Raw genomic sequence first — 13,297 nt, 5'->3', positions numbered from 1 at the left:
TCCTCCAAGCAATACTGTGCATCAGTTAAACTAGATTTTAAATAGATGTTTGTACCTGAAATACAGACATAAAATACAATTTTCTAGTACATGACAATGTTTTGGGGATGATATGTATAGAATAAGACAATTTAGGAAAATGTATAAGAAAATTCATTGTGAATATTTAAGTCAATGCTAAAAACAGATAACAGTAAAAACCAAATATTATTGGCAATAGTTTAAGTCTCTATTACATATAATGTAAATGTTTTAAATGTTTGCATTTTTATTTTAGTGCTCGGATATTAATGATAATAATTGGTAAAATTAATGGAGCCTTTGCTAAGTCCCTGACATTTTTCTAGGGCAATATTTCTTAACTTTAAAAGTACTTAAGACCACCAAAGCCCTCCTAGGTGTAAAGCTTCTGATTTTCATGGTTCAAAAGTATATTCTGGGCTATATTTTAACAGAAACAGGTCATCAGTAAAGATCAGTCAGGACAGAGAACAAGTGCACTGAGTATTCTCTCTATATTATTTTAATTTCTTCCAAAGAACATCAATTGTAGATTAAATTATTATATATAAAAGTCAACTGTTTAAATACACTTGCCTTTATTATAGAATCAAGTTTTGTGATTCTAGGATTTTCTGGTGATTTTAAAACCACAGAATGAACCACCAAAGAAATTTCAATTCTGATACACACAAACACACATACTCTCTAAGGGTGTCTGTAAAGGTTACTACCTGCATAAATTAGCTGTTAGTGTAGAGCAGGATAGGCCTCCGAAGCTGTTCTGAAAGTGGTTTGAGGGAACAAAATGAGAGGGAGGATTGGTGTTTTTATTGTGGTGAGTCAGAGAGAATGGGTTCAGGGTCCTTATGCTGGAGTTTTCTCTGGCCTGGTTTAAACCTCTGGCTATGTCTTACTAACATGTTGGTATGTGGGACAGAAAGCAACATCAGTGGTGAAGCTTAACAGTTGTGAGGAAAGAAACATCTAAAAAGGAGAATGTATTTCTTACATTCAGATGAAATAAATGTTGACTGCATCATAATGTACTTTAACTAGACCTTTTCTAAGTCAGAAGAATACTTCTTACTCCTTATATTTCTTCATTGAAGGAAACAGTCATTTACTTGCTTTTATGTATTCTTTTTTCAATTCAATGTCCTTGTTCCCAATGTCTCTACAGTGGGTGTATAGAAACACATGGAAAAGCAAATAAGCTTTAAGCAAATAAGGGGGTCTATGAAGAATGGGTATGGAATTAACTGAAAAGTAATGCTAAGGTACCATAGTTTATGTTTGTAGAGAGGGTATACTTTTATATTAATTATTTGAATCTGAAAAAAAGACACAGTGATGGGTGTCTATATACAATTACTTTCTAATAAGCCTCTTTTCTTCTCCAAATATAGCTGTGCTTTTTGGAACCACAGAATCTGACCAGGGTCTCAAAATTCATCCTCTTAGGGCTCTCAGCTGACCCTGAACTACAATCCTTCTTATTTGGGCTGTTTCTGTCCATGTACCTGGCTACCGTGCTGGGGAACCTACTCATCATGCTGACCATCATCTCTGACTCCCACCTCCACACCCCCATGTACTTCTTCCTCTTCAACCTGTCTTTGGCTGACATTGGTTTCACCTCTACCATTGTCCCAAAGATGGTTATAGATATCCACACTCACCAAGGAGTCATCTCCTACATAGGCTGCCTGATTCAGTTGTCCTTTTATAGTCTTTTTGCATGTTTGGACAGTATGATTCTGACTGTGATGGCCTATGACAGATTTGTGGCCATCTGTCATCCCCTCCACTATTCAGTTATCATGAATCCTCAGCGGTGTGGCCTGTTGGTTCTTCTGTCTTTTGTCATCAGCCTTTTGGACTCGCAGCTGCACTGCTTAATGGTGGCACAACTAATATTCTGTTCAGAATTGGAAATCCCTCATTTCTTCTGTGATCCTCCTCAACTCCTCAAACTTGCCTGTTCTGACACATCCTCCAGTAGGATAATAATGTATTTTATTGTTGTTCTCTTTGGTGGAGTTCCAGTCTCACTGATCCTTTCCTCTTATATCCAAATTTTTTCCACTATTCTGACAGTCCCATCAACAGGTGGGAAGTATAAAGCCTTCTCCACCTGTGGTTCTCATCTGTCAGTTGTTTGCTTATTTTATGGGACTGGCATGGGAGTGTACCTGAGTTCAGCTTACTCACAGTCATCCAGGAAGAGTGCAGTGGCCTCAGTGATGTACACCATGGTCACCCCCATGCTGAACCCCTTCATATACTGCCTGAGGAACAGGGACATCAAGAGGGCCCTGTGCTCATTGGGATAACTCAGTTTGAGTCCCCACCACCATTTTCTGGGCTACATAAATCGATACTCAATCAAAGATAAGTAAATAAATACAGAGAAAATGAGAACCCAGAGTTTAGATTTGGATGTTGGAGTCCCAGGGAAAGAGCTGTGAGATTCATCTGATAGTTTGCAGCTGAAGATACCAGAACACTGAAGGGCTGAGAAAGCCCAGGAAGAAATGAGACCCAGGAGAGAGATGAGCTTTATGCTAGCCTACAGCTGAGATCAGGAGAAGCTCGATCCATGAAGCCTTAGGTGAGAAAAGAAGGCTGAACCCTTGCTGAGACCAGCAGCCATCTTGCACCAACACATGACAACAGATTTTTGAGGGAAATAACTTGCTCTTTGTGGCCTTGTGACTCTAAGATTCGGCCACAAATAAATACCCTTTATGAAAGCCAAAAAAAAAAAAAAAAAAAAAAGAAAAGCGGACCCTGTGGGGAATCTTCAGGAGAATAAAATAGCATTAACATCCTTTTTACTTTTGTGGATAAAGAAAAGACATGAAAACCAAATATCTGGAAATTAAAGTACACTTTCTCAACCAGATTGTATAGGCAGTGAACACAGCTCAGGAGTTTGGCACCCTGCCAGGAAGCCCTACTTTGCAATTTATGCTCCCCAGTGTGACAAAATTGGACTCAGTTGTTTCACTGCACATAGTTCTTCTTCCCCTTCTAATTAAACCTATAGTTACTACTAAAATTGATAGGTGTAAATCCAAGAGACTTAAATCTTTGCACTGTCCAGATGCCAGTGGGACCCTCAATCTAAACAGTGTTGCAACACCTACTCTCCAGTTCATTGGAGCACAAGGAGATAATGATGGGCAATAACCATGCAAAGGAAAGAGAAAGTCTGCAACTGCAACCAAGATAGTGCCATCCATCTGCCACATGGGACCTAGGTCCCCTCTCAATTAGAGGCAGAGTGGGCATCACTATCCATGAGTCATCAGGAATGGGTAATGATGAATGATGAACTAGATGAACTAGAGTATATTCACTGTTATTCTACCACAGACTTATTCTGGTTCAAGCAATGGAAGAACTGCTTTTGCTGTGGAGACAGTGGCAACTGGAGGTTCTAAGGGGAGTGACAGGGAAAAATAGGTGTAATATGGAGGCAGTTTTGGGACTTGAGAGTTGTCCTGAATAACATTGTAATGACAGATACAGGCCATTATACATCTCGTCATAACTTACAAAATTGTGTGGGAGAAGGTGGAACTACAATGTGAACTCTAATCCATGCTTTGAAAATGCTCCAAAATGTGTTAATCAGTTGTAACAAATGTACCACACAAATGAAGAATGTTGTTAATGTGGGAAAATGTGAGGGGACTAGGGAGTAATGTATATGGGAAACCCTTATATTTTGTATGAAACATTTATGTAATCTATGTATCTTTAAAAGGAAAAAGTATGTGAAAGAAAGACTGGCAAAAAAAAGAAAACAGATCAATATATCAATCCCTCAATATTATTGCAAGTAACTATGAATCTTAGTCTTCAAAAGTGAAACTTAGTGCCACAGATCTCAAAGGGAGGGAGAGGGAACAATAGAATAGATGGAACATAGGGCATTTTTAGGGCACTGAAAGTGTTCTGAATGATCTAACAATACTAGATACAAGCCGTTGTTAATTTTGTCAAAATTTATAACAGTGTATTGTCCAAAATGTAAATCTGTAAACCACTGACTGTGGTTAGTAACAATGCTTCAATATATGTGCATCCATTGTAACAAATATATCATCCACATGTAAAATGTTATCAATAGGGGAGAGAGGAAAAAGGGAAGGGCATTGGGTATATGGGAATCCCCTATGTTCTCTACATGACTTTAATCTAAAGCTTCTTTGAAGATAAAATGTAAAACAAAAAATCTCTGGGGGAATACACAGATGAAAATGTCACAGTGCATACAAGGCAACAAATTTTACAGTGATGAAAGAAATAATATCTAAAATTTTTTTATTTTTTAATTTAAATTTTTGTATTTCAAATGTATCTTTAAAACTACCATTATTAGTTCATTTTCTTATTTTTGTTTGGTTATTTTATTTTCTTCATCTTTGGAGAGGCTTTGTATTACAATAGGTTCACAAGGTGGCAGGGGAGGGAAATTGGTGAGGGGTATCAGTGATAGATAGGGGTTGTATGTTCATTTGGGGCATGACTCTAAGGCATATGAATATTTTCAAAAGTTCATGAATCATTGTCACAGTGGGTGGAGAGCCACACAATAACTGAAAGAATATCAAATTCCCATCCTGGGGAGCTCTGCTACATTCTCTAATTGGATCACAAGAATCCCCTAAGTACTGGGGCAGTACCTAGGGAAGGAGGAGAGACCATTGTGCCAGGATATTGGTATTGATGATTGTACTTATGAAAATTTTCTTTTGAAAGTGAATCTTAGCCTAGTATTATATTTTGTCTAAGAGTTACCCCCTGAGGGCCTCCTTGTTGCTTAAATGTGACCTTTCTCTAAGCCAAACTCAGGAAATAAATGACCTTTTCCCCAGCAAGGGACATGAATCCCAGGGCTGAGACTCTCTGGCACCAAGGGATTATTAGCAAGTGCCAACTAGCAATGCACCTGGAAAAAGACCTTGAAAATAAGGGGGAAATGGTAAATACAAATGATTTCTTATGGCTAAAGATTTGAAAGTGAATTGAGAGCTCATTCCAGAGTCTATGCTTATGTACATCTAAGTGGGATGTCATTGACTGCCACAGTAAATATTGCCTCAGATAGCAGGACCCATTAGGGCTCTAATGCAACCAGACTCTAAAAGCAGGGCACACAGCTTAGGATTTTGGTGCCCTGTCAGTGAGCCTTACCTTGAAACTTATATTCCTCAATGTGACAGAGTTGGACTCATTTGTTTTTTCCCTATACATGGCTCTTCTGCCCTTTCTATTTTAACCTATTGTTAGTACTATACTTGATAAGTGTATGTCCAAGAGACTTAAATATTTGGTCTGTCCATGTGCTAGTTGTGCCCTGAATCTCATCAGAATTGCAGCACTTACATTCCAGTTTGTTGAACTAACCCAGGACAACTAACAAGGTGATGATGATGGCATATGCCCACTCCAAGGGACACAGAGTGAACAAATGAAAGATCTTCACATGATCTAAGTGCCCTCTCAATTAGAGGAAGAGGAGACCTCAACGCCCCCAAATCCTCAAGATTGGGGAATTAACAATGGACTAAAATAGATTCACTATTATTCTACTGTAGGCTTATTTGTTTCTAGCAATGAAAGAACATTTATCAATGATGTGGGGGGAGTGGCCACAGGAGATTCTGAGGGGAGGGAGAGGGAAAATATTTGTAATATGTGGAAATTTTAGAGACACTGGAATTGTCCTGTATATTATAATGACAGTTACAGACCATTGTATGTTTTTTACATAAATTACAAAATTGTGTGTGACAGTGTAAGCTCTAATGTAAACTATAATCCATGGTTACTGACAATTCTTCTATATGTGTTCATCAATTGTAACAAATGTAACACACTAATGAAGGATGTTGTTAATGTGGGAAAATGTGGGAAGAGTAAGGAGCAGTGGTTATGGGAATCCCCTATATTTTGTGGGTAACCTTTATGTAAACTGAGTATATTTTAAAGATAAAAAGTTTATTTGAAAAAGACAAAAAGGGGAAGCGGACTTGGTGCAGTGGTTAGGGCGTCTGTCTACCACATGGGAGGTCCGTGGTTCAAACCCTGGGCCTCCTTCACCCATGTAGAGCTGGCCCATGTGCAGTGCTGATGCACGCAAGGAGTGCCGTGCCATGCAGGGATGTCCCTGCGTAGGGGAGACCCACGCGCAAGGAGTGCACCCAGTAAGGAGAGCCGTGCAGCGCAAAGGAAGTGCAGCTTGCCCAGGAATGGTGTGCACACACAGAGAGCTGACCCAACAAAATGACGTGACAAAAAGAAACACAGATTCCCATGCTGCTGACAACAACAGAAGCAGAAGAAGAAGAACACGCAGCGAAAAGACACAGAGAACAGACAACCAGGAGCAGGGGGTGGGGGTGGGGGGAAGGGAGAGAAATAAATAAATAAATCTTAAAAAAACGACAAAAAGTGTTATAAGACACAAAAAGGACACTATATATTAATAAAAGGGGAAATCCACCGAGAAGAAATTACAATCATAAATACTTATTCACCTAATCATGGTGCTCCAAAATATATGAGGTTAACCTTGGCAAAGCTGAAGAGAGAAATAGATGCCTATGCAATACAAGTTGGAAACTTCAATACACCACCCTCACCAATAAAAAGAACAACTAGACACAAGATCAATAGGGAAAGAGAGAATTTGAATAATATGATAAATGAACTAGACCTTAAGGACATATACATAATACTACACCCCAAAACAGCAGGACATACTTTTTTCTCAAGTGCACATCGATCATTATCCAGGATAGACCATATGTTGTGTAAAAAAAAGTTTCAATAAATTTAGAAAGTTTTAAACCATATACAGCATCTTCTCTGACCATATGGAATGAATCTGGAAATCAGCAACAGGCAGGGAACTGGAAAATCCACAAAATTAACTCTCTCTTAAACCATCAGTGAGAAGAAATTACAAAGGAAATCAGAAAATATCTTGAGATGAAAAAAATAAGAACACAAAATACCAATTCTTTTTTTTTTCCCGTGGTTTAATTTAATTTTTTTTAATTTTTATTTATTTTTATTTTTTTAATTATTTATTTTTTTTAAAAAATTACATTATGAAAAATATGAGGTCCCATTCAACCCCACCGCCCCCGCCCCCCACTCCCCCCACAGCAACACTCTCTCCCATCATCATGACACATCCATTGCACCTGGTAAGTTCATCTCTGAGCATCACTGCACCCCATAGTCAATGGTCCACATCATAGCCCAGACTCTCTCACGTTCCATCCAGTGGGCCCTTATAGGATACAGTGACATTGGAAGAACTCCTATCACTGATGTAAAGGCAGTGGTCCCCAGAGGTTCTAAGGGATGGGAGATGGAAGAATATGGGAAATTTTCTGGACATCCGAATTATCCCACATGACAATACAGTGACGGATACAAGCCATTGTTCATTTTGTCATAACTTACAAAATTGTGTGGCACAGGGTATAAACTACAAGGTATGCTCTGGTCCATGGTTAGTAGCAAGCCTCAATATGGTTTCATCAATTGTAACAAGTGTACCACAATAATGAAGAATATCATAAATGTGGGAAAATACGGGGGTGGGAGTGGGATATATGGGAATCCCCTACATTTTTCATTTAAAATTTATGTAATCTAAAGCTTCTTTAAAAATAAAAATTTAAATAAAAAATGAAAATAAAAAGCTGAAATCAAAGACATAACTGAATATCTTGAGGCAATAGAGAAAGAACTAACCCCAAACCAAGCAAAAGGAAATAAATGAAGATTAGAGCAGAAATCAATAAAACTGAACCTAAAAATACAATAGAGAACAACCAGCAAGACAGTGACAGAGTAAGAAGCCCCTAGACTCAGCTTGTGATACACAGCAGTTAGTAGTCACCCAGAGCTATCTAATCCACCTGTTTGGGTGCTCCAGGAGACCAGAAGAGCATCCTACAAATACCTTGAAAGAATGAAAAGAGGAGATTGCCTATCTGCACACCCTGGAGGACCATTACCATCCTCCACTGGCAGCATAAGCCACCTCAGGAGCTATTCCAAGGCTGGAATTGGAAGCTCCACTTTCCAAAAACTGTCTCAGAATATTCTAAACTGTTGGTGGTGGGTTGATTAATGGAACCCCTGTATGATGTTAGGGATGTTTGCTTTGTAAATTCACATTTTTTTTTTTACTATACATTTATTGTTTTTGTATGTTAATGTATAAATGGCATAAAATAATAAAAATAGGGTGAGTTGGGGGGAATAAAATAGAGAGTTAACAAAAACAAAAGTTGGTACTTTAAAACAATAAATCACATCAACAAAGTATAAGTTAAAAGCACCTCATCATCTCAATGTAATAAATCACATGAACAAAATATAAGAGCACATAATCATCTCAATTGATGTAAAAAAGGCATTTGACAATAGTCAGCATCTTTTCTAGGAAGGAAAATCTTAGGAAATAGTAATAGAAGGAAACATCCTCAACATGATAAAGGGCATATACGAAAAACCGATAGCTAATCTCATACTTAATGGTGAAAAACTGAAAAATTTTACCTACAGTCTGGAACAAGAAAAAGATGCCCATTGTCATTGTCACCAGTGTAATTCACCTTTGTACTGGAAGTTCTAGCCAGAGCAATTAAGCAAGTAAAAGAAATAAAAGACATGCAAATTGAAAGGGAAGGCTTAAAACCTTCACTATTTGCAGATTACTTGATCTGATATAAAGAAAGTCCTGAAAACCTACAACAAAGCTTCTAGACCTAATAAACAAACTGAGCAAAGTGGCAGGATACAAGATCAATGTGCAAAAATCTGTAGTGTTTTTATACTCTAGTAATGAGTAGTATAGAAAGTACATCATGGCATTTGAATCTTGCAGAGCTATTATATGAGTATGACAGTAGATGAAAGGGAAAGTATAAGGTCATGTATATTGCAAGAAGGAAAGCTAAAAACTGTAGCATGGAACTGTATAAGATAGTAAAACTTCATGTAAATAACAATTATGGGTGATATGGCATATAGAAGACTGATTTACAAAACATAAATACCAACATACTAGATAGAAGAAAAAGGATTAGTAGCTATGTACCACAGGGGAAATATAGATAGATTCAGAGTTGATGAGTTTGCTTGTTTGTTGATTATTATTATCATTATAGGAATGATGAAGGTGCTTGAGGAATAATTGAAGTGATTAATGCACAAATATGTAATTACACCAAAAACCTCTGATTGTATATTTTGGATGGATTTTTGCTTTATTAATATGTATCTATAAAATTGATTTGTTAAAAAAAAACCTTTTATATATGAATATCCCAAGACTAGATGGCTTCACAGGTCAAGTCTACCAGTCTTTCAAAAATAACTTGGAGATTTTTTTTTGTCTTTATTTATTTTTTTAATATTACATTAAAAAAATATGAGGTCCCCCTATACCCCCCACACCCCTCACCCCACTCCTACCCCTAGCAACAATCTCACCCATCATCATGAGACATTCATTGCATTTGATGAATATATCTCTGAGCACCGCTGCACCTCGTGGTCAGTGGTTCACATCCTAGCCCACACTCTCCCACGTTCCACCCGGTGGGCCATGGGAGGACATACAATGTCTGGTAACTGTCCCTGCAGCATCACCCAGGACAACTCCAAGTCCCAAAAATGTCCCCACATCTCATCTCTTCCTCCCATTCCCCACACCCAGCAGCTCCCATGGCCACTTTCTCCACACCAATGCCACATTTTCTTCGATTACTAATCATTATAGCTCATGAATAGAATATCAGTAAGTCCACTCTGATCTATATTCTACTCCTTCATCCTGTGGACCCTGGAATGGTTGTGTCCACTCCACATCTATATCAAGAGGGGGCTTAGATTCCACATGGATACTGGATGCAATCCTCCTGATTTCAGTTGTAGGCACTCTTGGCTCCATGGTGTGGTAGTTGACTATCTTCAACTTTCATGTTGACTGAGTGGGGTAAGTCCAATAAACCAGAGTGTAGGAGTTGAAGTCTGTTGAGGCTCAAGATCTGGCTATCATATGGTCAGTCCAGAGATTCAGATCCCCTGGGTATATATTAAACCCCAGCACCAACTACAGTTCCGGTAAAAGTAACAGGAGAGGCTTGTGAAAAAAGATCACATCTGAGTCCAGCTCCATCACACAGAAACACACACTCCAAAGAAGGGCCAACTGACATGACACTGAACTCCATCTGCCATGACCATAGAACTTGTGGATCTCTATAGCTTTCAGAAGAACCAATACCTGGGGTTGTATCTACTTTATCTGTCTCTGGGACTCTGCTGAGGTGTGCATAAGGGCAACCCCTCTGATAAACTCCTGGCTCTTTTTGGAGACTATTATACATATAAACTCATTTGTCCTTTCCACTTCCCCCTGGATTCAGATCAAAAAGCATTTTTAACTTCTGGTATTATATGTAGACTGAGATATTCTGCTAGTCTGAGTTGACCCTTTTATTCAAGGTCATTTTCTTTAATTAATTAATTAATTAATTTATTACAATCAGAAAATATGAGGTCCCCATATACACCCACCCCCCTCACCCCAGTCCTCCCCCCATAGCAACAATCTCCTCTATCATCATGACACACTCATTGCATTTGGTGAATACATCTCTGAGCACTGCTGCACCTCATGGTCAATGGTCCACATCATAGCCCACACTCTCCCACGTTCCATCCAGTGGGCTATGGGAGGACGTACAATGTCTGGTAATCGTCCCTGCAGCACCACCTAGGACAACTCCAAGTCCTGAAAATGCCTTCACATCTCATCTCTTCCTCCCAATACCCACACCCAACAGCCACCATGGCCACTTTCTCCACGCCAATGCCACATTTTCTTCGATTACTAATTACAATAGTTCATAAATAGAATATCAATAAGTCCACTCTAATCCATATTCTATTCCTCCATCCTGTGGACCTTGGATTGGTTGTGTCCACTCCACTCCACTTCTATATCAAGAGGGGGCTTAGATTCCACATGGATGCTGGATGCAATGCTCCTGATTTCAGTTGTAGGCACTCTTGGCTCCCTGGTGTGGTGGTTGACATTCTTCAGCTCCATGTTGGCTGAGTGGGGTAAGTCCAATAAACCAGAGTGTAGGAGCTTAAGTCTGTTGAGGCTCAAGACCTGGCTATCATATGGTCAGTCCAGAGATTCAGATCCCCTGGGTATATATTAAACCCCAGTACCAAATACATTTCTGGTAAAAGTAACAGGAGTGGCTTGTGAACAAAGATCACATCTGAGTCCAGCTGCATCACACAGAAACACACACTCCAAAGAAGGGCCAACTGACATGGCACTGAACTCCATCTGCCATGACCATAGAACCTGTGGGTCTCTGTAGCCCTCAGAAGAACCAGTACCTGGGGTTATATCTACTTTATCTGCCTCCAGAACTCTGCTGAGGTGTGCATAAGGGCAAACCCTCTGGTAACCTCCCAGCTCTTTTTGGAGACTCATAGCCATATAAACTCATTTGTCCTTTCCACTTCCCCCTTGATTCAGGTCAAAAAGCATTTTTAACTTCTGGTATTATATGTAGACTGAGATATTCCGCTGGTCCGAGTTGACCCTTTTATTCAAGGTCATTTTCTAGTTACATTATCAGCTGGTACTTGGTAGTGATCCCTCAGTGCCAGGGAGGCTCATCCCCAGGAGTCATGTCCCATGCTGGGGGGAAGGCAACGCATTTACACGCTGAGTTTGTCTTCAAGACTGGCTACATTTGAACAACATGGAGGCCCTCAGGTGGTAACTCTTAAGCACCCTGCAGCCCTAGGCCTTTTTCTTATTTCATGTGTACAGGCTCACAAGCATAGTCATTAGTGTCAAGGGCTCATAGTTGGACCTTCATTCTTTTTTGGTCATTGCCTTTTCACTTGGGGGATTGTTGCGGTTCCATTAGGGACTGTGATAGAGCTCCCCTGGCTAGGAACTCAGCATTCCCTCAGGTATTGTTTTCAATTGTATCCACTATGAAAATATCCAAACATTTTTATGTACCCTGGATATACACCCTGTAGAACTCCCTGCCAACCGTGGGTCCCTTGTCAATAACATCCCACACCAGTATTCCTCCGCTGCCATTGCTGAACCTCTTTGTGATCCAAAACTTCCTGAAAAGTGAAGCCCAATATATTGCCAGGTTCCCTTAATAGTAAATTGGAAAATAGCAATGAGTTTAAAGGTTAGATATAGAATATATATTAATTTGGCAGAATTACGGTAAAAATAAATTGTGGTATCAAAAAATTAAAAAATGGAAAAGCTTTGTTTTGATGTTTTGCCTTCCATCACTGCAATAAGTGTTGCAAATTGGCAAGGCAACCACTTCCATCTTTTCCTCAGTGTCTACGTCCTATCTTTTTCTTTTCTTTTTTCTAATTATTAAGCTTATCTTCGCAAGAGTTTTAGATCACAGCAATTCATATATAAAAATACAGTACTTCCACATATCCAACATAACCATTTCCCTTTTACAGCAATAATCTTTTTACATATTCATACTATATTTACTGAAACTGATGTAGAGATATTGAGACAATAGCTTTCAAACAAGGTAACATTTGTATTTACATTGTGGTTTATATTTTAGACTATACAATTTTAGAAATTTTTAGTTGTCTTATGTTTTACATTATGATTTACATTTTAGCCTATCAGCCCCTATATATTTTTGGTGTAATTTTACATGTCTTATATCCATCCTTGTGAACTCTTGGGAAACACTTCTATTGCCCACACAGTTACATTGGTTCGATCTATTCAATACCTCTTTCCCCCTCCCCTTAGGGCCCACAGTGACAGTCAATCTTCATTGCTTGAAGGGCCATGTTCAGAGATATTTACAACAGTGTTGAGGGCTTGACATGCTCAACTGTGCTAATGTGCTGGGAGCCACCATTTTTCTTGAGAGATACAGTTCCCTCTATTTGATGGCATCAGGCTTCCCCAGAATGTGGGTATACCATCACTCTCATTATATGGGTCTTCACCCAATGGTATAACCTACTATGGCAAAATGAGCATTCACATATTCCCTAGGAGCCTGTCCTGCATCAGATTATCCACTTTAAGCATCTTAAGCAGGCAACTTTTCTTATTATATTTTTGAAAAGGTTTTCTCAGCATTATACTCTCAACCAAATACCTGACAATCTCTTATGTTTGTATGTTGCCCCCCCACCCCAATTTCTT

At 39.0% G+C, this 13,297-nt stretch overlaps 1 protein-coding gene across 1 annotated transcript; it reads left to right on the top strand.

Annotated features, from left to right (window-relative positions):
- The first annotated feature begins 1,353 nt into the window (after positions 1-1,353).
- Positions 1,354-2,336, top strand: LOC101416614 (olfactory receptor 7E24-like). Its single transcript, XM_012521302.3, is given in 2 exon segments — positions 1,354-1,408; positions 1,411-2,336. Coding segments are annotated over 2 exon segments (981 nt in total).
- The last annotated feature ends 10,961 nt before the right edge of the window (positions 2,337-13,297 follow it).

Source organism: Dasypus novemcinctus, chromosome 19 (genome assembly GCF_030445035.2).
Source record: "Dasypus novemcinctus isolate mDasNov1 chromosome 19, mDasNov1.1.hap2, whole genome shotgun sequence".
Lineage (NCBI taxonomy): Eukaryota > Metazoa > Chordata > Mammalia > Cingulata > Dasypodidae > Dasypus > Dasypus novemcinctus.
The sequence above is the reverse complement of the archived record's forward strand: the minus strand, read 5'-3'. Positions and strand labels throughout refer to the sequence as shown.